Source organism: Castor canadensis, chromosome 7 (assembly GCF_047511655.1).
Source record: "Castor canadensis chromosome 7, mCasCan1.hap1v2, whole genome shotgun sequence".
Lineage (NCBI taxonomy): Eukaryota > Metazoa > Chordata > Mammalia > Rodentia > Castoridae > Castor > Castor canadensis.
The window spans coordinates 154,119,835-154,147,391 of NC_133392.1; the positions used below are offsets into that span (position 1 = coordinate 154,119,835).

Sequence of the window (27,557 nt, forward strand, 5' to 3'; positions counted from 1 at the left end):
ATCCTATTCCATAGAACAGGATAAATTATACCCTGTGGTATCCCAGGGCCTGCAACTGTGTCTGGCAAATGGTTCCCACTCAGTAAAACACTCCATCCATGAAAGAATGAATGAATGAAGATGCAGGGCAGAGGTATTATAAGAGCTTGGCTTTGAAGTCCAAGCTAGACAATGATTTGTAAATACCAGCTCCTCCCTCCCTTTGCACCCCACCCCAACGTCACCTGGCTTCTCCACCAGGAGGTCTATCTGGAGGAACTGAGATAGAAGTCTTGGTGGCTTCCACCAGGGACTGTCTCCACCTCCCATCTTGCCAGGTGCTGTCCAGGGCAGAGGGAGGGAGGTGCCCATGGACCCCTCTTGTCTCTTTAACTGCTGATGTTTGTGACAAGCTACATGGGCTACTGGCAGAAAGAGAAAAGCTGCCTGCAAGAATTTCCCTGGATGGTTTTCCAAGAGAACTCAGACCCAACACAATTCACAAGAATCGCACCAGTCGTGGTTGATTTTTTTTTTTTTTTGGTGGTACTGTGTCGGCCTCACGCTTGCTGGGCAGGCACTCTACCACTTGAGCCACTCCACCAGCCCTGTTTTTGTATATTGGGTTTTTTTGAGGTAGGGTCTCGCAAACTCTTTGCTCTGGCTGACTTTGAACCATGATCCTCCTGATCGCTGCCTGCTGAGTAGCTAGGATTACAGGTGTGAGCCACCTGCACGCTGGTATCACAGTTGGTTCTTGGCAGGTGGTAGCTTTAGGGTTTGAAGGGAGAGATGGACACAGTGTCCATCTCTCAGTCATCTTAGCAACTGTGAGAGAAGGGATGGGAAACTGAGGCAGGGACAGGGTTGGAGCAGGTGTCGGTGAAGGCATTTTACCTGAGCAGCTCTGTGAGGAGAGAGGGCCCCCTGCAAGGAGAGGGCGCAGAACGGCTGATACTGAAGCCTGAGGTAGAGGCAGGCCGAGTGTGCGAACTCTGGGAGGGAAGGAGATGGAGGGCAGGAGAGGGACAGATCAGGTAGGGCGGGGCCTACAATCACCGTGAATGCTAGAGTTCACTGAGTGAGTTGCAGAGCCACTGGGAGCTTCAAGCAGAGTGACAAGACCTGACTTACATTCTAGAAGGATCTCTATGGCCACTGGGTTGAGTCTCAGTTGGGGTGGGAACAAGGCGTGTTGGCTGTGGCTGTGCTCCTGCTGGGTGGTAGAGGTGCTGTGGAGGAGGGGAGAGGGGTCAGCTTCTGGATTTCAGAGGTGGTTGGACAACAAGGTGGCTGATGGATTGGGTGTAGAGTGAGAAAAAATAATCAGTGTGGGGCAACGAAGAGGCTTCTGAGGCAGAAAAGAGGGAGCAGTATGGTGGAGAAGACCTGGCAGCTGGTAGAGCTGCCCACTGGCTGACAGCACTGCTGGCTAGCTGCACGAGACCTCCAGGCCTCATGCAGGGCCCCTGGGCTTCTTCCACTGAAAGAGGGTGACAGCACCTACTGTATTCATTTCCTGTGACTGCCACCAGAAATGACCATAAACTGGGTGACTGGAAATAATAGAACTTAACCAGGTGCAGAGGTACATACGATCCCAGCACTCAGGAGGCAGAGGCAGGAGGAGCTCAAGTTTGAGGCCAGCCTGGGCTACGCAGTAAGGCCCTGTCTCGAAAAAACAAATAAAACAGCAGAACTTCATTCTCACGCAGTTCTGAAAGCCCAACATTGAGACGTCAGCAGGGCGATTCTTCCTCCAAAGGCTACAGGGAAATGTGTCCCTGCCTCTGGCTTCTGGTAGCTTTTGGCAGCACCCCTCCATGCTGCCTCCGTCCGCCTTCTCTCTTCCCTGTGACTCTCTCCCAGCCCTTGTAATGTCTCTAGTTGTTGGATTTAGGGTCCACCCTAATCCAGCGTGAGCTCACTTCAAGGGCCTTTACTTAGTTATATGGGCACAGACCTGTTTTTCCAGATAAGGTCAATGTCACAGGTTCTGGAGGTTCAGTTTTGGACATAACATCTTGGGGTGACAAATCACCCACTGTACCAGGCCCTGGACAGTTGTGAGTACTGAAGGCAGAGCCCAGCACAGCACGAGAGCCAAGGAACAATGACCATGGCATCCCTCTGTGTCCACGTGGAAATCACAAATGCCCCGATGCATGCCCTTCCCCCTCCCTGCCACCAGCCACCAGCCCTGCACCGTGCTGACCCATGCATACGGGAGAGCGCCCATATCACCGGAATGCCACCTTAGCCCCATAGAACCCCAGCAGTGGGGCGATGATGGTCCCTTTCGCCCACCCAATGACTGCCTAGCATCTTCCCCCTGCCCTTCCCTTCACTCAGTGACACTAGGGCACAGTGCTCAGTGATACCTGTGCAGTGAACAGGTACATGGGTTGTTTCACAGGGTCCCTCTGCTCCTGTAGGTGAAGTCAGTGGCCAAGGGCACAGGCTCGGGAATCAGGCGACATGAGAACTTGGAGTAAATCCCATAGTGCTCTGTGCCTCAGTTTCCTCGTGTAGAAATGGGAGTGGAACCTCTCCTAGAGCTGTGAGAGGACCAGGTGCCAGGCTGGATGCCACCTGGAAGAAGTCTCTGCCCAGTCCCTGTCAGGCACTCATAGGAGGGCCATGTGGCCCCCATCTCATTGGAGAAAATTCACAACAATCCTGTCCCACAGCCAAGCCAGCTGAAGCCAAAATATTCTCAGCAGACAGACCAGAGTCAGTGGGAGCCTGGCCATCAGGACGTCTTGGGACAGCCCTGCCCCTGAGCCACACAGGGCCAAGAAAGAGACCAAAGGATCTAGCTCCAGTCCTGAACAGAGAGGCCCAGGAGTCTTTGTCACCTCTGACCTCCTGGGGTTGGCAGTGGGACACCTGTAATGAACTCGAGGCTGTGATGAATACAGGCTAGCCATTACTCTTGTGATTAACAGCAACAGAAATAGATTCCCCTTCTGCAAAACCAGAGTCACCAGGTGACAGCTGCAGGGAAGACCCCACCTGGGGCTCTGTGCCCTGCCTGTCCAGCACTCAGCCTTGCTGAATGTAGCGACCTCTCTTCCCTGTCCCTGTCCTGGACAGGGCACAGGCTGGAGCTGTGGACTTTGGGAACAGCCTCCTGGGGGAGGAATTAGAAAGTCCAGGAAGGGACTGGAGTGTGGTTCAAGTAGTAGAGTACCTGCCTAGCAAGCACAAAGCCCTGAGTTCAAATCCCGGTACCATAAAAAGAAACCATTACCGTCAATCCACTATGAAGGGTTTTCTTTGAGAATCAGAAGGATGGGTGTGCCTGCTGGCTGTGGCCAAGATAACAGGCCAGTGCTGGCAGTGGGTGAGCATTGGACCCAACTGGAGTTCATCCCTAGGAAAAGGGGCTTGTAACAGTACTGTGCTGGAGAACATGGGGCTTAGATCGGGAGCTGTAGATTCAGACTTTATTATTACTTTTTAGCCCCAGTCTTTGTAGAAATGAAGCTTATAGAAGCCAAATTAAAGTGCCAGTGCTCCAGATGCCCAGGGCAGGAGAGGAGGGGGCCTGGACGATGTCCACCATGCCCCCTATATCTCTCACTAGAGCCCCAGCTTCCCCCAGAGCCCAGCTTGAAAACCTGTTCTTCCTGAGAACTCCCACCTGGCCCGGTCACCTGCAGCTGCCCTGCAGCTCTGCAGGTGGGCAGATTTGATGGCTGGTCTCTGCCTGACTGGGCCCGGGGCTGAGGATAAAGGAAGCCTTCTCTGTCAGGGGAAAGGATGGTTACAGAGTGATCATTAAGGTTCCATGGGTCTGGCCCCAGGCAAGACTATGTCTAGAGGAGGTGAAACAGAGAGCCCCAGCTGGGGTCAGGGTGACCATCACCCCAAGGACTGGAGTTTTGTAGGGCAGTGGAATCATCTATCAGGAGGAGAAATTTGTTATAATAATAATAATAACAACAATAGCTGGCCTTCTTTGCCCCCTCCCCCTTTCTTGGCAATCCTGAGGATTGAACTCAGAGCCTCCTGCTTGCTAGGCATGTGCTCTACCACTTGAGCCACACCTCCAGCCCTCTTTGGTCTTAGTTTTACAGATAGGGTATAGTGCTTTTGCCTGGGCCAGCCTCATGCAGAGATCATCCTACCTCTGCCTCCTGAGTAGCTGGGATTACAGGCGTGCCCTTTCTAATCTTCCCAACCCCCTTCCAGTGGACACTCAAACCTTAACTCACAGAAGTCAAGTAGGTTTCCTAAATTACTATAACTCGTAAGTGATAAATCAAAGGACTGGACCAAGGCAAGCTGCCTCCAGACCCCAGTTTCCAAGCCACTGTACTGAAGAGATAGGGTCTTTCCTTATAAATAGTCAGGGATGTGAAAGAGATTCAGATTTAACCTAGGCTCCACGTGCGTCTGTAGCTCTGAGTGTGTGTGTTACTGGAGGATGGAGCCCAAGGCCTTGGGCATGCTAGGCCAACACTCTGCCACTGGAGCTATGCCCCCCAGCTCTCTATAGCTCTTAAGTTTACAGTTTTCACCTCTCTCACAGGCCATCCCTCATGCACACACTCCTTGCAATCTATCCAGCACCTGCTCTGGCTATAGCTATCTCACAGTCTAAATTTCATCTGCTTGCCCTTTTCCCCTGGCCACAAGGACGGCTGTTTATGAATGCCCTCCTGGTGGTGCTGAGCGTGAAGGTGGCTGCACACCCTCCAAACTGCAACTGCCCACCACCACGACCACCACCACCACCATCCCCACACAGCCTGTCACATTTTGGGATCCCTGGTAAGTATTTTCCTTTCTTCTGCATAGCCAACAGCTCCAAAACACAGGACCCATGACATCAGCTGGCCTGCCAAAGACCTGCCCAGGAACTTGGATCTTTTTGAGGCTGCCAGTTGTAAACAGATGTCCTTATAGAAGCCACCCGAGACTACCGAGCTCATGTCACTGGGTGGACAGTGCTCCAGGTGTTGGCGTGAGCCACCCTGGTGGGGGGGCAGGGGGTGGGGAGGGCTGGGTGGAAAAAGGACACCAGTGTCCCCTGGTCAGCAGATTTTCCTAGTGCTCTCTGGGGCCAGTGCCCTGAGATGGGGACGTTTGTTGAGCTTCCCTCTGTGCCTGGTCTATACTACTGGGGTATGAGATGAGTAAGATTTCCCAAAAGACCTTGCAAGCTCACATTAAGACGAGTGTTCCCAAATGGGCTAGCACACTAACCTGTGTACCAGTGGGGGCACAGCCAAGGGCTCATGTTAGCAGTGAGGGGCAGCAGTGCCAAGTCACACTGTTCTGTGGCTAGGAGCTGTGTGACCCTGGGCAGCAGGGACAGTGAGTACACCCACCCAGGGGGTTGTGAGCATGAAAGGAAAAAGCCCATCTAGGTCTCAGCACAGTTCTGGACCCGCGGCAGGGCCTCAGTAGATGGTCGCAGTTGTGTAGTGTCCTGGGGAGGGTGGAGGAGCAACCAGAGGACATTCAGGTTGGGTTCTGCCAGGTGACTAGAGTCTGCAAGTAGCCTTGGTATCTCAAACAGAAAAACAATGGGGAAAGAGATATAAATAGTCACTTCACAATGGATGGGAGCCCTGAAAGGGCACCTCCAGGGGACTAAGGGACAGTAGTGTTGGCCCGAGGTGCTGAGTTACCTGTGTGTAAATAATCTACTTTGGGGGAGTTTTATTATGACTTCTGTCTTTTTGGGGGTATTTTTTGCCATGCTGGAGTTTCAACTCAGGGCCTACACCTTGAACCACTCCACCAGTCCTTTTTTTGCGAAGGGTGTTTTTCGAGATAAGATCTCGCAAACTGTTTGCCTGGGCTGCCTTCAAACTGGGATCTTCCTGATCTCTGCCTTCTGAGCAGCTAGGATTATAGGCGTGAGCCACTGGAGCCTCGCTGTGACTTCTGTTTTTAAGATCATAAATAACCTTGTTCTTTGGAGACGGTTTTCCCTTCTGCAGACAAACGTAAAGAAGCCAGGGGCAGCCAGGCACCATCCTTCCCAGAGACCCCTCTTTTTTTGCCCACTTACTTCACGAACCTGCTGAGGTTTTAGAGTTGCATTTTTCCTGGACGGATAACTCTTCGCCTCCTTTGTCTGAGTTCTTTGCCATGCCTCGACACGCTCATCTTTTTACTGGCTGCCAAGGGACGTACAGAGGGTAGAGCTGTGATTTCTCAGCCCTTCCACCCCAGGGAAATCCCAACAGAGAGCATGTACTGAACACTTAGTGAGTGCCAGCCTCATGTACTGAGTCCCCACGGGACCCTGGGAGGAGAGGAGAGTTTTCTCTTGCCAGGAGAGAGAATGGAGATTGTGTGTAGAGCCAGACAAACTCACGGCTCAAATGCCAGCTCTGTCATCACTCGCAGGCTGTGTGACCTTAGACAAGGAGCTTAACCTCTCTGAGCTACAGTCCCCTTCTCTTTGAGATGAGCATCATGTGGGGAGCTCCTGAATCCCCATTTTAAAAGATGACCCCTTGTCTTTTCCTTACCCTACTACCCTCGCTGTGACCACTGGCTTCCTTGTTCCTCTTCGGGCTTCCCCACTGGAACCTGGGCTCCTGAGGCAGGAGCCAAGTCCATTTTGTTCTCTGTCAAATCCCAGTACCAGTCAAGTGCACAGCCCATCGTGGGCTCTCCCTGAGGTCCTGGCAGGAAGAACCATCTTAAGTGCAAGTGGACTCTAGGTGGTGGGCATGTGGCCTTGGGAGGGAGTTCTCAAAGCTCAGAGCATACCGCTGTGCCAGGAAACTCAGGGCGACATCCACTGAGTGTGGCTTTGAGTGCTCTACTGAACCACCTTGAGTCACAGATCCCTTTCTATGGGAAATGGATAATGACAGCCTCTGACTGGAAGGCCATAAAGAGCTTGTGGCTGACGAAGGGCAGCCAGGGGGCGAAGGGCAGGCCATGCCTTCAACACAGGCCTGACTGGCAGGGCACCATGGCCCAGTGTAGGCTGCACCCCAGAGACCAAGGCCTCCCTCCCCTCCCTCCTCCTGTCTGCCTCTCATAGGAGGGGACTGGGCAGAAGTTGACCCTTGCCCCAGAGGGGAAGGCAGGCCAGGAGGTATTCAGCCACCAGGGCACTGACTATAAACCCAGCTTAAGAGTCAATCCCAGGGCTCTGACCCTCCCAGCTGCTCCCTGTCCCGGGAATGAATTAAGAGGGGGCCCAACTGGTTTCCTGGACTCATAAAACTGCCACCTCCCCCGCTCTGGCCCTCACTCCTCAGACCTGCTTCCATCTGCCCAGCCTCGCCCTTCTGGCCTTGGGTGGGTTACTTGTCCTGTCAGCTGTCAGGGGCACCCGCAGGGGACTCTGGCCTAGCTACCTGGGCAGGCCTGCTAAATTGTACCTGCAGCTTCCTGGCCAGTGACTCGGATTTCCCAGAGGGGTCCAGCAGGGCTGCAGGGGGAGCCAGAAGCCTGACAGGCTCTCCCAGCAGTGTCCTGTGTCCTCCATTCAGTCCTCGCCCACATCACCCAGCCCTGGCCACCCGTCACCATGGAGACCCAGCCAGCTTCTAAGACGGATGGATAGACGGACAGTGTCCAGCCCAGCTCCCAGGACCTCTGCACATCCACCAGAGGATCTGAGGAAACACACAAGGGTGCACATGCTCGCAGACACAGACACACAAACACATACTACAAACAGACACACAGAGTCTTGCAGAGACACCTAGAGCCAGCAAAGCCTGCACACATCAGCCTGAGACTCTCTTTTGCCTGACACTAAGGCCTTGCCCCCTTCCAGAACTCCAGGCTGTGCTCTGGCTTCCTCTCAGCCCAGCCAAAGGGGTTTGGATGTTCTAGGGAAACTCTAGGCCTCCCTGACTCCTGGTCCTGGAACCCTGAATGACTCCGGCAAGGAACATAAGTAGTCTCTCAGCCTAGAGAGATGGTTTAACCCCTTCCACCCTCTTCCTCCTTTGGCTCTTTTATTCATCCAACACACAGCATATACCACACTGGGCCCTAGAATACTAAAATGAACACTGTAGAATGTAGTCCTCTGGGGACTCCCAGCTCAGTGGAGGAGAGGGTGAGGAGAACAGAAAGACAGACTACTGTGGTGCCAGAGAGAGGTGGAGCCAACCTACCAGGGTGACCTCTACAGACCCTCAGAAGGAAACAAATCGAGCCTCAGTGACCTGACTGTTGGCCTGGCCTACACGCAGGAAGCCAGTGGCACCCACCTTAGCCACCCCCTCCAACCCCATTTCCCTTTCCGGGTGGTTCTCCAGCACAGTCAACAAACAGTGCTGGTCTCCCTAGTTTCCCGACTGTACATTTCCTGGTCAGACCTGGGGAGTGCTGGACCTCTCTCTTCCCGCCTCACCTTACTCAAGAACCAACACGAATTCACTCACCTGGTGCCATGCAGCACCAGATGGGACCCCATGCACACCTGATTGTGCTGAGAAGACCACAGGTTTCAGAGTGAAAGCCACCCATCTGGACTGCTGCTCCAGATCTTTCTGAGGTCACTTGTTCCCCAAGACAGCCAGACCCCTTTACCTTCCACCAAGCTACCCAGTTTTAAGCTTTTCATCTGTTGACTTACCCAGAAATCCCTAGGGTCCCTAGAGGTACCTCTGTGCCTCAGCAGAACTAGGGAACTGTGCAAGCTCCTTGAGCCAGTTACCCATGAACTGGAGGAGAAAGGAAGCCAAGGATTACCTTCATCTCAGACTTACATACTCAGAAAAGGGTAGACGGATGGATGGATGGGTAAGGTGGATGAACAAATGAGTGGGCGGACAGATGAGTGGATTGGGTCAATAGATGAACGGATGGAATGGTGTGCATAAGAGGAAGGAATGGTGGGTCAGAGGATGAGTGGGTGGGTGGGTGAGTGAATAAGTGGGTAGATGGATGGATGGATGGGTGTGTGAGTGGACAGGTGTGTAGGTGGCTGCATGGGTAGGTAGGTGGTGAGTGGATGGATGGGTAGGTAGGTGGTAGGTGGTAAGTGGGTGAAGTGGTTAGGAGGATGGAAGGAAGTCCAGATAGCAGTGGCTGCAGGGTGAGGGCAGAATGTGGGAGGGTGAAGGATGGCCAAATTGCATTTCTGGACAAATGTTTCTCTCTCTTCTCCTCCATTAACTGAACTTCTCAGCCTGTCTTGGAGGAATTCATTCTAAGTCTTTTTTTAGTTCAAGAAACAAGGCAGTATCCCCCGGAGCCTGTCCAATTTCAGTCCCAGTGCATTTGCTGGACTTCCGTGGTCATGGACACAACCATGACCTTCTCAAGTTTCCAGACGAAAATTCAAACAAATGAGGTGGTTGGACCAAGTGGGGTTTTCAAATGGGACTTCCCTGTGAATTTCTTTTAAGTTTAAGAAACTAAAAACTCAAATAGGCGATCACCAGAATCCTGTGTGTGTGTGTGTGTGTGTGTGTGTGTGTGTGTATGTCAGCTAAACCCATATTGTTTGAATGAAAGTTCTCAGATTTCAACATAAGCAGTTGAAATCTGAAATGTGCTGGGAGGGACCATTAGCACTCGTCACCTGTATGGCTTTTCACTACACCATGTGACAAAGCAAATCTAGAAAGCAACTGGATTCTGTGTGATGTGACTGGAGCCCCCATGTGGAAGGCCAGTTTAGGATGCTCGCTTCCCAAAGCAGCCGTTGATCTTATCCGAGGTGACAGTGAGAAAGCCTTACTGAGGTGGATGTGTCATCTGCTCCTCTTACTGGCTTCATGTGTTGGGGTCTCCGTATTGGGGGCTTTCTAGGGGTATTTCATGGATAATTTTAAAGAGAAAAGAAAAACAGAACATTTTGGACAAATCCCCAGAAGCCTTTAGGTGCTTGCTTTCCGGGATTAGGTCCCTAGGGTGTCACCCAGCATCAGCCCTTCTCCCTCTGTGCTGATAGAGCTGATTCTTAGGGTGATTATGCCCCACCCCGCATCCCCAGGCATCTGACCCTGCTCTTTTGTGTGCAAGGGTGTGTGTCGCCCTCCTTTAGGCCAAGACTGAGGACTCACCAGGCTTCTCTTCCCAGCCTTCCGTGGACCGCCCATCCATAAATTTGCACCACCCATTTATACCCATTTATGGACCTGCCAAGGTCACCTCCTGGCACAATGAACCCACATTTATTACGTGCTGGGTGGGGGAGGGATTCTTTCTCAGGAGCCTTGCTGCCCTCTCCTGTCCTCCTTCCATCCTCTTTCCCAGTATGACTGCAGCAAGGCCAAAGCTCTGAGCAGCCTCATCCCTGCTTCAGACATAATCGGTGAGGTCAGCTGACTCCTAACAGAATACTCTGGGATGCTATACAGTTCCAGCTATGCTATTGCTTCTGAGCATGTAGGAAAACGAACTGGGCTGACAGAATCCTCCTGCTGGGAGGAAATTATGACACCAGTTGGTTGATCATTCACACAGGCTCAAACCTGTACCCCTAGCTACCTGGGAGGCAGAGGCACAAGGAGCTAGGGTTTAAGACCAGCCCTGTCTCAAAATTAAAATACAAACAAAAGGACTGGGGGCACATCTCAAGTGGTAGAGTAGCCTAGCGAGGGGGAGGACCTGGGTTCAATCCCCAGAACTGCAAAAGCAAAGAAAAAATGGATATCCCTTTTAAAATTTATATTGTTAATTTGTTTTTATGCTTTACTTTTGGGTAGAATCAGGGAAATCAGTGTTTTTTTTTTCTTCTTTTTTTGCTGGGACAGAGGTTTGAACTCAGGGCTTCGTGCTTGCAAAGCTGGTGCTCTACCACTTGAGCCACACCTGCAGTCCATTTTGCTCTGGTAATTTTGAGATAGGGCCTCATGAATTATTTGCTCCAGCTGGCCTCGAACCTCAACCTTCCTGATCTCAACCTCCCAAGTAGCTAGGATTACAAATGTGAACCACTGGCACCCAGCTCAGGAGACCAATAATTTAAAGACCATTAAATTACTGAATTTTTAATGGTAATCATTTTATCACTCTGGCTTGCTTCATAACTGCCTGTCCCGTGCTGTTATTCACTCCTTCCAGATTGTTCTCTGGGGCCGGACTGAAAAGTGCCTTAAGGAGACGACAGAGGAGATTCGGCAGATGGGCACCGAGTGCCACTACTTCATCTGTGACGTGGGCAACCGGGAGGAGGTGTACCAGACTGCCAAAGCTGTCCGGGAGAAGGTTAGTACCTGGGAGGCTCTGTGCTCAGTGCAGTGGACACAGGAGACACCTGACAAAGAGGACATCCTTGTGTGGCTGTGGAGGGAGCTTTGCTTATGGTGGATGGGCTTTTTCTGGGGAACCTTCGGGGACCTTCAGGGAAACAGGTCCAAGTTACCTGGGCAGGGATTGAGCGTTGATGGCACAGCAGGAGTGGCCCCTCACTTCTGTTGTCCCCTTGGAAATTTGCCCTCTGGGAAAATCCTTCTCATGATCCCAGCTGACTCTTTGGGCTAAGTGTATCAGTGGCCTCCCAGGGAGGAAAAAACATTCTGTTGAGTATCTGGCACATGGTAACGTTAACTATTTTATGTAACCCGAGCCTCATTTATTATCTATTATATATGCTGTGTTCCAAGTTCATATGTGCTGTTAATTACTGTCATCCTCAGACACAGCTGGTACTGATGCTTGTGCCATTTATAAACAAGACTGGTGTTCAGAGAGGTGATGCAGCTGCCCAAGGTCATGTGGCTGATGGAGGTGGGGCCTGGTCTGTGCCCCGACAGGTGCAAGCCACAGGGGCTGGCTGCCCTCATGCTCCTGTGGCCCCCTCTTGTCCGCAGGTGGGCGACATCACCATCTTGGTGAACAATGCTGCTGTGGTCCATGGAAAGAGTTTGATGGACAGTGACGATGACGCTCTCCTCAAATCCCAGCACATCAACACCCTGGGACAGTTTTGGGTAAGGGCTTTGCTGGCCCTGAGCTAGCCCTGAGCGTGACAGGGAGCCTGGACAGGGTGGGATAGAGAGAGAAGCTCACTGGGACTGGAGATCAGGCCATGAGGGATGTCCAAGGACAAAGTGGCCAGACAAGAGGAATGACCAGCCCCAGGAGTCATGGGACTCTCTGGCGGGGGAGCTCAGTGTCCTGCAGGGAGCTCTCAGGCCCTCCCTCGCAGGAAGGCTCAGTCCTGCATGGGAGGCATGTGTGTCCAGGGTGGGCTGCTGTCCCCAAGACGGGTAGAGAGGTTGATGTGATCTGCAGCTTCTCCACGCTGACCCCTGTCCTCCCTCAGACAACCAAGGCCTTCTTGCCGCGTATGCTGGAGCTGCAGAACGGCCATATCGTGTGCCTCAACTCCGTGCTGGCACTGTCGGCCATCCCTGGCGCCATTGACTACTGCACATCCAAAGCCTCAGCCTTTGCCTTCATGGAGAGTCTGACCCTGGGGCTGCTGGACTGTCCGGGCGTCAGTGCCACCACAGTGCTGCCTTTCCACACCAGCACGGAGATGTTCCAAGGCATGAGGGTCAGGTCAGTGGGTGGGACCAGTCACCTCCCCTGAGCCAGTCTAGCCAGTGGCCTGCACAGAGAGCAGAAGTGCCTCGGAAGCCCTTGGCCTTGTGCTCTGTACCATCTGATTGTCCATCTGCAAGGCAGTGGATACGGCAGCGGGTTAGGGTCCTGCCTCACCAGTGCTGAGTGTGTGCAGGGAATACCACCCAACCACAAAAAGGAAACAGTAGCAATATAGGAGCTGCATAGTGAATCTTACAAGCTCGATGGTGAGTGAAAGAAGCCAACAGCACCCATTCTGGGGCTGGCAGAGTGACTCAAGTGGTGGCAAGCGTGAGTTCAAACCCCAGTGCTACCAAAAGAGCCCATTCTGGATGATTCCATTTGTGTGAAATTCTAGACCAGGCAAAACAGGGTTATAGTGCTAGAGAGTACTAATGCCTACCCATGGGATGGGTGGTGGGTGGGAATAGAGCTTGGGAGGGAGCCTGAGGGAACTTCTGTCCTCTTGATCTGGGTTAATCGAGCTGCATGCTGAAGATTTATGCTTTTAATTGTGTGCCGGTTATTGCTCAATGTAAGGCAGAAACACAGAGGCCCAACCCCAGACCAGCTCCAGCAGGGGAGTGGGGACCTCTGGCTTGCAGCTCATGCTTGGGAGCCAGGCACCTAGGTGGCGCTCCCCTGCAGTTGTGTTGTGCTGAGTGGGTGACATCGGGCTTGATTTGCTATTACTGTGGCCTCCACTGCAGATTTGTAAAATGTGGGTGATGACCAATGTCATGGGGTAAAATGGCTGTGGTGTGGAACACCGTACTACGACATAAGAAGTACCCAATTATAGTGTCATGCGGTTGTATAGTGGCATAAGATTACAGATAAATGAAAACCGGGGATTGTCCAAAAACTGTCTTCCCCCTGTTTTGCTGTTTGTTTGTTTATTTTTGCCATCAGCACATGACTTGTCTTCTGAATTATACGTGCAAGGCGCTGGGTTCCATCCCCACCACCACAAAAAATGAATACGTCAATAAGTGAAGGACCTGCACATGGCATGGGAAGGTCACCATGAGCAGCTCAGCACTGGTGCCCTGTGGTAGTCACTTGGCACATCTTACCCATTATCAATAGGCGCAGTGTGGTTCTGGGAGTCAGGAATCAGAAATACCTGGTTTTGAATCACTCATGAGGTGCAATAGTTGTAAAACTTTGGACTGTTTTTGTTGCCTCTTAGAACTTTATTTTGCTCATCCGTGCAATGGTGGAAGGAACATTGAGCTCCCAGGACTACTGGCAGATAGAAATCATACATATGTTCCACCTAGTGCAAAGCCCAGGACATACTGGCAGCTCAAACAACAGTTGCTGTCTGGGGCTGGCGGAGTGGTTCAAGTGGTAGAGCACCTGCCTAGCAAGCATGAACCTCTGAGTTCAAACCCCAGTACCACCAAAAAAAAAAAAAAAAAAAAGAGTTGCTGTCCTTGTTTGCACTAAGAAAGAATAAGCAGCTTCATAACTGCACACGTTACTAGTTTTCCTAGCAGACCATCTGTGCAGACAAGTGGATTAGTGACTTTCTACACTTTCCGTTGGGTGTCCTGAGCACAGAAGGGGCCGTGACATTTGTGTGTCTATTTCACCTCCTAGCGTCCTTCCACCATTTCAAGAAGGAAATTCAAGGCCAGGCATAGTGGTGCACACCTGTTATTCCAACACATAGGAGGGTGAGGCAGGAAGATCTGGAGTTCAAGACCAGCCTCTGCTATCTAGCCAGACCTGTCTCAAAAAAAGAAAAAAAAAAAAAAGAAAATTCAAGGTTTCTTCAAGTCATTTTCCTTGGTAGTACAGAGTGTGGACCCAAATAGCCTGGGGTCAAATTCTAGCTCTGTGTGATGCTGGGCAAGTTACCTGACTTCTCTGTGCCTCAGTTTCCTCATTAATGAGGTGAGATTCACAGTACTTCATGGTTGGATGAGCTCACTAGAGCCTCAGTTTCCTTCCCTGTGAATTGGAGAGAATATTCCTGCACAGGCCTGGCTCCCCGAGAACATCATCACTGCCAGGGTCTGGGATTAGAGGCCTCTGAGTAGGCATGGGAAGGCCCTGATGTTTGCTTACTCGTTCATTCATTCATTTGGAAGTCCCATGGAAAGCACGTGGTAGGTGTTTGAAGGAGTCAGTCAGTGGACCCAGGAATGAATGAGTTAGTGAACCAGCAAGCCAACCAGAGGACATCTTCAGCAGGGCACACGGGGACAATGACATGTTTGGGGTTCACCCACTCAACAAGCGTTTGTTGAGCATCTACTCAATTGTGTGCCCAATACCACCAGTTGCTGAGGGTGCAACAAGGAGCAAGACTGACCAGGGCTCTGCCCTCGTAGACCTCATAGTCTGATTGGGGAGAGGGGCCGTTAGCAAGGAAACATCAAGACCATTCTAGACATGGTGAAAGCATTCAAGGCCATTAGCAGGGGAGCGAGGCCAGAGGCCACGAGGTGGGTGGACAAGCTGAGAGGTTCTTACCAGCCAGTGTTGGCACAGCTGGTAAGAGGCCACGGCAGGAAAGCACATAAGGTGACAAGGACAGAAAGGCTGGCTGGCACTGCTGGAGCAGAATGAAGGGAAGGGGTGGCTAGGTGCACCAAAAGCCCCTGGAGGGTTTTAGAGAGTGGGTCCTAGGAGGGTGGGCTAGAAGTCCTCGATTCTCTGCAAACTGGGAGCCCCACACACTTGGAACCATGGGCCAGAGGAGCAAAGGAACGTGGAACTCCAACAAGTCTGGGCTGGAGGAGAATCCCACGGCCTCCAGTTCCTCATAAAGGAGAGGCCAGAGGGAGGCTGCAGACACGGAGGCCATACCAAGGCTCCCAGCTTGGAGAAACCCAATGTGTCTCTGCTGCCTTCAGGTTTCCCAACCTCTTCCCGCCGCTGAAGCCGGAGACCGTGGCCCGGAGAACAGTGGAGGCCGTGCAGCTTAATCGGGCCCTTCTCCTCCTTCCGTGGACAATGAATATCCTCATTATCTTGAAAAGGTGCGAGTGGGGTCGGGTTCGTGGCAAGTGTTTTCCCTCCCCCTGTGGGCCCTGGTGGAGAAAGTGAGTATGTGATCCCTGGTCATGTCTGCCGTGGGTGAGACAGAGAGGAGCAGTGACACTCAGCCATGGAGTGACTGTCCCAACCTTAGGACAGTGGTTCTCAGACTTGTTGATATCAGAGCCCTGGGAGCCTCCAAAATTACTGAGGAACCAAAGAGCTCTTGTTCATGTGAGTTGCGTTTATCAGTATTTACTGCGTTAGAAATTCCAGCCGAGAAAAATGTTAGATTTACACATCTGTTCCTATTTATAATATTTATTCATTTATAAATAGCAATAACAAACGGATTACATTATTATAAATATGTTATTGTTTTTTGTTTGGAGGGCTTCTTTTGTTTTCTCTTTGTTTTGTTGAGACATGGTCTTGCTACGAGAGAGCGTGTCTTCTGGCCAGACTGGGTGACCTTGAACTCATGATCCTCCTGCTTTAGACTCCCAAGGGCTGGGATTATAGGCGTGTACCATCACTCCTGGCTCATAAATATATTTTGGTGACAAGTAGTTATATTTTCTAAAACAAAATAACTGTAGCCAGGAGTGGCATTGTTTCACATTTTTTGTGAATCTTTTTGTTTCCTGGTTTAATTACAGCCACCCAGATTGTCCTATCTGCTTATCATTTTAAGCCACTGTGATATTCCATATCACGTAGCCTTTGGAAAACTGCACCGTACAGTCGTGAGAGAATGAGAGTAATAAGGACAAATGACATTTTAGTATTATTATAAAAATCATTTGAACTCATAGACTCCTGAAGAAATCTTGGGTACCCCCAGGGGTACCCAGACCACACTTTGAGAACCACTGTTCTACTATCCCCATAACCCCAACCCTCAGGAAGTTTAATCTAGTGAGGCGCACAGAGAAAGTTCATAGCTGACCAGGACAGAACCTCAAGAGCTAAGCTTCAGAAAGAAGACAGTCCTCCTCCCCCTCCTCCAGGATTTGCCCTAGGACCTTCCAGACTTTGTTCAGTGAGCCCTTGCTGTCCCAGTAAGGGCTGGTGCTGTGACCACCTCTGCACAGTGTCCATGGGCCTCAGCACAGCAGGGACAAACAGCTTTGTCCTGGAAGCCCCGACTCTGGCTGACCCCTCTGACCCGGGAAGCCTTGACAGGAAGCGACACACCCAGGAGTCAGGCCAGCCCCTCTGTTACCACACATCATCCCAGGAAAGCCAGCTTCTTCCCTGGCTGGCATGTGCCTTGGCACGGGCTGGGGGAGGCACATTCTACCGTCCTGTTTCGCGTGTCCACCAATGATCTCACCATTGCCCCCTGCCCCGCTGACCATCTTCTTTCTCTACCCCTTCCCTGCCCCCAGCATCCTCCCACAGGCCGCACTGGAGGAGATCCACAGATTCTCAGGAACCTATACCTGCATGAACACTTTCAAGGGGCGGACATAGAGGCTGGAGGCAAAAACACAAGGAGCACAAGGAGCCATGGAACCCCAGGGGGCTGTGGCACCTGGGCACACGCCCTTGCACCTGTCTGCTGCCACATGGCTGCTGGGTGACCAGGACCGCACCTGTTTCCAAGAGAGACTCTGGCAGCTCTCCAGGTCAGCTCCAGGACCTCTGCACAGGACTGATGGGTGTAACTGACCCCCACGGGGAGGCAAGAAACCAGCCAGGAGCCACCTTGACACTTTTGTACATTTCTAGTTCTGTAGAGTTTATTGTTAAATCGCTTCTCAAGTCTAACCAGCCTCAGCAGTGTGCATAGACTATTTCCGGGAGGGTCTGCCCCCAGCAGCTCTGCCTTGTCCTCCACAAGCCACTCACTCTCAGCTTGCTCAAACTGGTTGAACGGCAGGAATGAAAAATAAAAAAAGAGATGGCTTTTGCAAGTTCCTTTGTTCAAATCCTTGCTGGGCAGCTGGGAGGGAGCCAGTTCCAATCACAAAACCCCATCCTTTGAGAGGGAATTGGACTGCTCGGGGTACCCAGTTGCCATGCGTGGAGAAAGAGGTAGAGACCTGGAGGAGGACTGAGGGGCAGAGGGAGGGGCCTGACTCCTTGCTGGTTTGGCCAAGCCCCTCCCAACACCATGTAGCATCCCCTGGTACCTCCTAGAACTCGACCCCAGAGAGCTGCAGCTTCCCTCCATCCTGCCTTGGCACCGCTAGGGTGGCACACCCAGTCTTGTCTACTTAGCACATGCTTGGTGCTGAGAGAGGAATGCTGGGAGAAGCCCAAACTCAGAAGATACCAGTACAAGATGCCAGGAATCTGATGGGGAAAGGATTGGTGACATCTCAGCACTGTGAGGCCAGTGCTGTGCAGTGCTACAAACTCGCACCACATTTAACTGCAGGAGACAGGAAGATCGAGAGTGGCAGAAGGAATTGACTCGGGCTCAGTCAACGATAGAGACGCCCCCTGTTTCTCTGGTGTGGCTTTTCTCTGGTAGCAGGCTTAGTAAACCTGTGCTGGCCAGTGGGGAGGGGGATGATGAGACCTCAGATAAGCAGCCTCTGTCCACACAGCCCTTGCAGGTGGGTGGCAGGGAGCAGGCAGGGGTTCCCCAGAGCGGGAGGAGAAGGTCACAGGCCTGTGACTCAGGCAGGAGCTTCCTAGAGAGTTGCATAAAGGCTGTCCTGACCTACAGACCTCGGGCTGAACCCGCCCAGCTTACATTAGGCAAGATGAGACACTCGGCAGAGGTCAGGGTCAGGCCGGTCTGCGTGCGGAAACGCAGATTCTAGCCACTGTGTACAGAGTACCTACAGGGTGACAGCCAGCTCAAGGCATGACATTTTCTCTCCTTAGTTAACCGTGCCACCTACAGATGCTGAAGACCAAAAAAGCACAGCGCTCAGAGACCGCTTTAAACGCTTCCGGCAGCAGGTGGTGTCAGCCAGAGGGTGACCCCCAAACCTCCACAGCTTCCACCAATGGTTTCTGTTTTCTGACTGCTGCCTGTCCTTGAAGGGTGGCCTCAGCTCTGCTTTTGTTGTCTTGCTCTCTGGGACTCAGGCTAACAGAGCAGCCTCAGTCTAAGACCAAGTCTTGTGGCAGAAGTGAACACACCTGGTGAGCCTCCCACTGGCTCTTCAAGTTTCTGCCCAGAAACAACATACGTCACTTCTGCTCACATTTCATTGGCCAGAGCAGGCCATGTGATCAAGCCTGCCATTGCTGCAGGAGGAAATACAATGTTAAAATTTAGACCAGGGATGGACAGAAGCAGATACAGGGACTCAGGGACGTGCTGGCTCTCAGGAGCACACGCCTGGTGTTGAGGAGAGCCCTAAAGAGACAGCTGTGTCACACCTCACAGCATCCTTTCAGGAGGGGACAATTTGAAGCCCATTTTGCAGGTGAGAAAACAGGCTCAGAGCAGGGTGGTGGCTTGCCCAGTTTCAGAATTTGAACCCATCTCCACCTGACCCTCAAGCCCCTTTGCTTACTGCAGCACCAGATAGTAGCAACTAACTAAGCCTAAGCCAGGACCCACCTGTCACCCTCCTTTTGGTCCTTGAGGACATGAGTCACCACAGTGTGAGGTCTTCTGGATGGTTCACACCCACCTATCACCCCCGCAGGGGTGTCTGGACAACATGGTGTGTCCCCAGAGCAAATGCCTGTCACCGGATCTGATCCCAGGAGGTAGGTTGGGGTGGGCAGGGAGAGGTGAGGAGGACCAGGTGGGGTCCTGTCTGCCAAGTTCTGTTTTTCTCTGATCATTCTGAGCAGTCAATAGATTTCTGTGCTCACATTCTGGCTCCAGGCCAACCTTTTATTTGTTGTGGTTTGGGGATCGAACCCAAGGCCTTGTACCTTTTAGGCAAGCACTCTATCACTGAGCTGCATACCTTCTGGCTGGACTTTTTGGAGAGATTTGACTCCTGGGGTTTCCATGAAATTGCATTTGGCCTGCAGGCCAGGAATGCAGCCAGAGCCCTGGAGAATGACAGGACACAGAGTGAGCAAGGCACAACCAGCTCTCCCCAGGGTCCACTGAGCACAAATCGCCATCTTGGCTATAGTGAGACCTCTCAGTTTCCCAGAGCCCCAGGGGCTTCTTCTGCCTGCAGGGCAAGACCTGGTTCCACCCCCCATGCCAGGAGCTTTCAGTCTTTTTTCTGGATCTTTTCCCAGGAAACCAGAGGAAAAGGCCTTGGGCAGATTCCCAGAAGGCCCGTTCTGCTCTGTCCCTGGGATGGTTTGGCCACTTGGAGAGCCTCTAGAGAGTGGAGAGCTAATTCTGTCCCTTCACTTAGCCAAGCGAAGGAGAGTGACAAGCGCCAACCCCTTAGAGAGGCAGGACAGGGCGTGCCAACCTTACAGAGACAACTTGGGTCCTGGGAAATGACCCAGTTGCCATGTTTGAAGTTCCTCCCCATTCCCAAAGAGAACCAGATTGGGGGTGGGCGCCGAGCCCAGGGAGGCGCCAGACCTAAGCCCCGTCCTGGCCCCATTCCAGGGAACCAGGCTATCTGGCTTGGCAAGTGGTCAGGAATTGAGTCCTGTGGCCACCGCCCCACTCCCAGGGGGCCAGAAGGCTTTGAGAAACCAACTTGCTTCTTCTGGAGCTAAACTGATGTTCTAGAGGGGACCAGAGTGACAGAAAGCTCCTGGGCTGACCACAGGGCTTAACACTAGCTGCCAGCCCTCCCATCCCAGGGAATGTTCTAGTCTGGTGGAGGACGAGAAAAGGAGCCAGGTCCTAAGAAAATGAATCCAGCTGCATGAGTCCTGAGCAGCAGGGAGGGAAGAAAGCATCTGTGGGTGGGTGATGAGGGGGTCAAGTAAGGAGAGACGAGATGCACCCTCCCACAGTGGCCCACAGGGGACTCCTCCCCAGGTGCTCCTCAGATACTCAGGAGGGGCCTCCCAAAGGCAGTGGATCTGTGTTAACAGCTCAGAGGTCCACATTCGTGAAGAGGACTTCCGTACAGACACCCCTCACTTCAGGCACAAAGTCAGGAGGTGACAAATGTCCCTGGACCCAGAGGAAGTGCTGGAGCAGGTCACAGGCATCCCTGTCCTGTCAAACTCCCTCTGAGTGGGGCTGCCACACTGGGATTCCATTCACAAGCCTTCTAGAGCACAGGCCTCTTCATAAACTGCCTACTATGGACCACAGTCCGTTCCTCCTAGGCCTGGGGCCACTGGCCCTCATCCGTGCAGGATCCAGGCTCCCCCCACTTCTCATAAGCATCCCGAGGCCCTCAGCTCCCAGCCTCCCAGGAGACCCAGTGCTCAGATGCCCACCCCTGGAGGCCCGGCTCTCCCAGACCCACCATTAAACCAGGAGGCTCCCCACGAGGTGGGAGGGCTGGGACTAAGGGGAGGAATGTGGCATGTGAAGTCCCAATGGCCTGAGTTCCAATCCTCACCTGCAGAATGGATGATGTTCGTGCCCTCCTGCGTCCCGGGGCTGAGGTGACTACCCAGTGCAAATCAGACCTGAGAAGTCTCCGTGAACTCAAGGGGACGACCTGATGGTGGTGGGTCCCCAGCACTGAGCTAAGACCTGACAGCCCCTTGGGACACCTTGGGGCTTGGCCTGGCCTATGACAGCAGCATCCTTTGAAACATGGCTGGCTCCCTTGTGGCTGGGGTGGGACGAAGCTATGGCTCAAGAAGACCTTACCTAACATGGGTGGCGGGTGCAGGGGCAAGGGAGGTCCCTGGGGAGAGCAGAGCAGCAGGGTCGCCAGGATGGAAGGTGCCCACTGCACACGGCAGACGGGGCAGGGCAGGGCATTCAGGAGACATTTCTCTGACATCTTCCACCATCGTTGGCTCCCGGAAGCCCTTAGGCGCCCAAATCTCCCAGTGACTTGAAGAAGGTAAGAACCAGAAGGTGTTGGGAGTGGCTGGGTGGATAGCAGGCCTCGGAAGCAGGGCACACACAGAGGCACCACCCCTAACTAACTAGCAGTGAAAGCTGGCACAGGGTGGCTTGTCTTGACCTAGGAGGCCGGCTGGCCAGAGCACAGCCTGGGGCAGCACAAGTTACTTTTTTTTTTTTTTTTTTTTTTTTCCAAACAGGATCTTGCTGTGTAGCCCAGGCTAGCCTCGAAATCAGAGTCCTCCTGCCTCAGCCTCCCAAGTGCTGTGAATAGGTGCACACTACCACGTGTGGCTGAGGGTCAGTGACTTCTCTGGATTAAACTACTGGGAGTTCCTTAGGACCCTGCTCGCTGTCCACCCTTCCTCCGGGGTTTTTGACATGCCTGGGAGGAATGACAAGCTTGCCTATGATATGGAAGTTAAGCTGTCTGTCCAGGTGTTGAGCAGCAGGAGGGAATGCAGGAAGGCCCTGGGCACAGAGACAGGTCACTCAGGTCACTGGGTCCTTTGTGCACAGTCAGCCCCCAGCTACCTTTCTCTGTAGCTCCCACTTCACAATGCACACAGGCTGCTGTCCCTTCTGTCTCCTGTCCCCTCACACTCCTGTCTACCCACAGTGGCCCTGGGTTGCTCTACCTCAGTCTTTTGCTTTTTTCATTCAGCACCTGTCTCCCCACTTGCCACCAGCTTTACTGAGATATAATTCACATTCCACCAAATGAACCCATTAACCCGGGCAGTCTAACGGTGTGCAGTACATTTTTCAGAGTGGTGCAACCAACACCACAGTCAATTTTAGACCATTTTCCTCACTCCAAAAGAAACCTGTGCCCATTAGCAGTCTCTCTCCATCAACTCTCTCAGCCCTGGCAGCCGCCAGCTACTTTCTGTCTCGGTGGGTTTGTCTACACTGGGCATTTCATAGCCTTGTAGTCATATACTCCATGTCATTTAGTGGCCGGTTTCTTTCGCTTAGCCTAGTGTCAAGAGTCCCCCACACGAGAGCATGTGTCAGAACCCCCTTCCTTTACATTCATTTATCCATTCATCATTCTTTTGGGGTCTTTTTGGTGGTACTAGGATTTCAACTCAAGGCTTTGAGCTTGCTCTACCCCTCGAGTCACTTCCTTATCCCTTTTTGCTTTGGTTAGTTTTGAGACAGACTCATGTTTATGCCCAGGCCAGTCAGGGATACAATCCTCCCATGTACACTACCAGTGTAGCTGGAATCACAGGTGTGCACAACCATGCTCAGCTTTTACTGGTTGAGATGGGGTTTCGTGAACTTTTTGCCCTGGCTGACCTGGAACCACAATCCTCCCAGTGATCTCCACCCCTGTGTAGATAAGATTGCAGGTGTGAGCTACCTTGTTGGCTCATTCTTGATGGATATTTGGGGCACTTACCTGCTTAGTCTGTCTGGACTCTCTTTTCTTTTCTGGATCTGACACTCCATGAGAGCAGGGTGGCCCTCTTCTGCCCAGCCCTGGCAGAGAGCCTGGAACAGCCTGAACACCTGTTGTTGTCTGAACGAAACGACAGATTCTTCATGGGAAGCAGCTGATATTCGAGTCCCACCTTCTTCCCCTATAGCCCATTCTCCTGCAGGTGACCCCTGTGCAGTGACAACCAGGCTTTACCCCAGCATTTCCACAATCGTGGCTCTGGTGACATTGCAAAAAAGACCACTGTTTGGCAGGGCTGTTGGATGTTGCTGGGCCCTGATCTTCATTCACTAGTTTACTCTTCTTAGTGGCGACAATGAAAAGGCTTTGTGGATTTTGCCAAATGTCCCTTAAGTAGCTAAATGGCCCTGTCAAAAGCCCCCTTTCTGCAGATTTTTTCTTAGGTTTTCTTTGCAACAACCCAGAGCAACCCAGTTGCCAGTATTGGTGTCAAATAGCTGAGGACACTGAGGCCCAGTGAGCTTTAGTGGCCTGTCCTTGAGGACGCTCTCAGCAGAGCTGGGATGTGAACCTTCTGCCCCTCCAGGGCTGGGCCCTGAGTCCTCCAAAAGGGAGGCAGGAACCCAGGAGGCCACACGATTGCATTTCTTTGGACTTGGTTTAAAAACTCCTCCATGCCTCCCTTTTAGTGAGTTATCCAATTTCTGCAGAATTCTCCAGCCCCCCTCCCCAAATCCTTATCATTCCTTTCATTTTTCAAGGCTCACAGACAAAGGAAATAGCACTTGGAGGAAGACACAAGCTGTGTTTGTTCCTTGGGGCTGTGGTGATGTAACCAGATCCTGCTTGGGAAGGTCACATGGACAGCGGGCAGAGTCCCAGCCTGGGGCCAGCCTGTGGCATGTGAACCTCTGCTGCCTGGCATGAGTGTGACATGAGGCTAAATGTCCCCCAAATGCCAGGATGGATTCCACGCGCCTGAACTACTTGCTGGGAGTAGGTGGGTGGGGTCTGCGGCTCAGCCCACCCTTTTTAGCCATGCCAGGCCAGCCTTTCTTGCTGTCCACACTGTCTGGAATTCTGAGCTGAGAGAAGCTGAATGGGTTGGTCCAACCAGCAGCCAAGGAGCAACAGAAGAAGGGAGAAGAGACTAGAGTTGGGACCCAGAGAGATCTGGCCGAGATTCTGAATCCTGGCTCAATCCTGGTACCTTGAGCATAACCTTATCCTGAACTTAACCTCTCTGAGCCTCAGTTTCCTCATCTGTAGAATGGTACCAATAGCCCTGCCCAGTAGAGTTGTTTGTGAAAATCAAAGGAGTAATACACATAATAATAAATTAATGCGTGGAGCTCATTGTTGATAAATATCAATTAATAGCTTCCTAAATTTGTATTATATTGATTTGATAATAAAAATAATAAATCACTGTGTGCTTGGTGTGTGACAAGACCCTAAGATATCTGGTAGTGAAAGTCTCCCAACTCTTTATAGAAAACTGAGCCAGCGAGGAGGGATCTTCCCAGGACTTACTTCACAGCTGGTAGCTGTCAGAGCTGGGATTTGAACCCCAGAGTCCAGATGCAAATTCCTGGTTTTTAATCACTGGCATATAATGACGATGGATCTGGGACTTGATGTGGTTTATCAGTATCTTCATCTAGCCCCAACCTGGCTTTTTCCTGCTCCATCCATGTCACTGTCAATTAATTCCTCAACACCTCTCCACCCAAGTGCAGCAGGTGGCAAGACAGGGCGACTTCTGGTGGGCTCCTGGGGCTTTTGTGATTAGACAGGGGTCTCCTTGGAGAGCTTGCTGGGTTCAGCCCTGTCTCTGCCTCTCAACCGTGGACCTGGGAGGGGCAAAGTGTCTACTTTTTCTATGCCACAGATCTCTCTCTCTCTCTCTCTCTCTCTCTCTCTCTCTCTCTCTCTTTCTCCCCACCCCCCCAGCCAGTCTCCCAAGGCTAGGCAAAAAGACAGTACCCTGGAGCTCCTAAAACATACCCAGCACTGTGCCAGATGTGTTGTGGGACACACTTAAGAATGAGGAATGAGGAAGAATGAGGAAGTGGTGTGGGCAGACTGCCCGCTCAGCATATAGACGGTGGTAACCAGGCAGGACTTTGCTGCCCCCAAGCCAGTTGTCCATAGTCACCAACCACAGGTGCAGCCACACCACCTCACCCTGAAGGCATGGGTGCTTGGTCGGTTTCATTGTCCCAGTCCTCTGCATGGTTCACTGAGGATACCTGCAGAGCTTCGGGCAGGTCATGGGGAACTAGAAACCAGGCTCGGGAGCTGGGCGGACACCATGAGGTGCAACCAGACCACAGCCCCAAGTCCACCCCCTGGCAAGCTGGGGAGACACAGCTGCCAGTATTGTCGCCATCATTGCTGGACACAGGAGACCCTGTTGGTCCCAGATACTACCTACTGCCACTACCTGTGAGGCAAACCCCGACTCCACTTCCCGGCTGAGTCAAAGGCCAGGGGAGCCTCTGGATCAGGCCAGCAGCTGGGAACAGAGAAATACGCTCACCTGTCCAAACTCAAAATGGACTCAGAGCCATGTGGAAGACAGTGGAAGTAAGACTTTAAAAATGGCAGACTTGCAAGATCAGGTGCCTGAGAAGAACACACACCCCAAGCAAGCGTTATATTTTCCAGTGCATAAGTCACTTCCCCAGTTCTTCATTGGCTGAGTACTATGGGTGTACATTCTCCCCACCCCCCAACCCACGTCACCCAAATATCCTATTGGGTTATTTTAAAATATGCCTCTCTTGGGACTGGTCAAATTCTAGAAGCAGGCTTCAAGTGGTATCTGCCTCCCTTTGTGCCGGGAAGGTCTCCCTATGATATGTGTTTCCTGGCACGTACACAGTTTTTACCCATTTCCTCATTTTATCATGATTTACCCGCCCAGTTTAAGTTCCCTTATCAGTTGGCCCTCCCCCAACATCCGCAAGCTGATACGCAAGCAAGTGGCTTTGCCTTGAAAATGGACCACCACTGACTTTATTTCTACAGAATGCAAACATGGAGCCGCTTGTCTAATCTATTCAGGCAGAAATTCACAAGCTGGTGCCCTGGCCAGCAGCTGATACCTCCTCTGGGACACCAGTAGACTCTTGCTTGGTCAAAAAGGGGCATTTATCGGTTCCCACTGCTGGAAAGCCTAACAATTACAAGTTTCAAGTATGGCTGGATCCAGAAAGCAGTAATTTCAGGACATAGTCAGCACCCACTTTCTCTCTCTCTAATCTTCCTCCTAAGACATCTTGCTCTCACAATGGCAAGCTGGCTGCATCAGCTCCAGCCTTACACATGCACTCAAAGTTTAAGACCATAAAAGGAGAGAATCTAGTCACCCAGAATTAATTCTAATTGGTTAGAGCTGGCTTGGGTGGAGTCACGTGTCATATATAAGCCAGTTACAGCAGCCAGAAGAATGCAGTGCTCTGATTAGCCGGGCTTGAGTCTTGAGGTCTGTGGCCTCAGCCAAGGAGGGAATCAGTCCATCCAAATGCATGGACTGAGAGCTGGGGAGGGCTGGCCCCTGAAAATGGGGTGCCCTGGCCAGGGGAAGGGGAAAGGGACACTGGACAGCAAAAGCAACAGCTGTCACCAGAGTGATCACTTGTGGACTCTTTCACTTGCCACTGCCTTTCTGGGTGACGCTTGGCCGACGTCCTGACAGGCAGTCCTGAGTTCCCGGGACTCTGGCCTCTCCTGAACGACAGTTGGCCACATGGTGCTAGGCAGTTGGCTGCTCCCCTCCTGACCACAGGCCCCTTGAACACAGGCCCCTCCTGACTGGCAGCCAGCAGGCACCCTGGTGGGCAGCTGGCAGGGCACTGATGGCAGCTGACCAGTCCTGTCTGGCAGTTTGTCTCCAGCAGTCCTGCGTCTGCCACTCCTGGCAGGAATGGAAACAACCCCACACCAGCTCATCCCAACATTGGGAAAGAACATGGTGGTCCGGAGGCCGAGCCATTCCTAAAAAATATTTGTCCCCATACAGTAGCACAAGCCCAGCAGGGCAAGAAGTCATCTGGGGCCTGCAGTGTCCTCTGGGAGCTGGAGGTCAGTGGAGGAATGCAGGATGTTGGAGTGGGTGCTTGGGTGCTGCTGACTTAGGCCAGGGCTGGTCCTCACTGAGCTTTTGGCCCCACGAAATGACTTTCAGACATGATATGTGCTTGTGAGGCAGGGAGGGCCTCAGAGAAGTCACAGTCGAGCTAAGACTTCTGCCCCAGGTCTCCAGGCGAGGACAGCAGGAGGTCAGAGCAGCTGAAGGCCTGGCCACGGGGACCCACAGTGTCCTCCAGGAGGGATTTAGGGCCTTCTCTCTACAGAAGGCCTTAGCACAGAGCGGGGCCTGATGGGAACAGCTTCTTGGAAAGATTCTTCCAGGTTCTCAGGCTGATGGTGGGGACCTGAGCCACCCAGGAGCACAGGGAGAGGCCTGCAGCAGGAGGATGGCTACAGCTGGAAGAACAGGCCCCAGGGCACATGTGGCAGCTGAAAAAGCCTGGCCCCTCTGGGCTGGTGTCCCAAAAGGAAAAAAGAAAGAAAAGGGGCCCCAGGTCTGGGCAACTGGAGGCAAATGGTGGCCCAGGACTAAGGTGAGACAATGGGGAACAGCAGGTTACCCCCTCCCTTTAGGGACTGGGCAGGGGGCTGAGGCTCCATCAGTGTTGCACAGGACCTGGCTGGGTGGAGGACCTGCCTGGCCTCATTCCAGGAAGAGCTAGTGTGGCCGTGCTTTGGCACACGGCTGCCATGCTGTGACAGCAGAGGGAGGGCACCTCCACCTTTCCACCC

General features: G+C 52.4%; 1 protein-coding gene across 4 annotated transcripts in view; it reads left to right on the forward strand.

Annotated features, from left to right (window-relative positions):
- Positions 1-17,366, forward strand: part of Dhrs3 (dehydrogenase/reductase 3) — a 35,428-nt gene extending 18,062 nt beyond the window's left edge. For all 4 annotated transcript variants that reach the window (XM_074081320.1, XM_074081322.1, XM_074081321.1 and 1 more), the window contains 5 exons: positions 10,990-11,133; positions 11,739-11,858; positions 12,194-12,432; positions 15,324-15,449; positions 16,839-17,366. In XM_074081320.1, the coding sequence (XP_073937421.1) occupies positions 10,990-11,133; positions 11,739-11,858; positions 12,194-12,432; positions 15,324-15,449; positions 16,839-16,923 (714 nt within the window). In that variant the 3' untranslated portion in view covers positions 16,924-17,366. The remainder of the gene's footprint in view (positions 1-10,989; positions 11,134-11,738; positions 11,859-12,193; positions 12,433-15,323; positions 15,450-16,838) is intronic.
- The last annotated feature ends 10,191 nt before the right edge of the window (positions 17,367-27,557 follow it).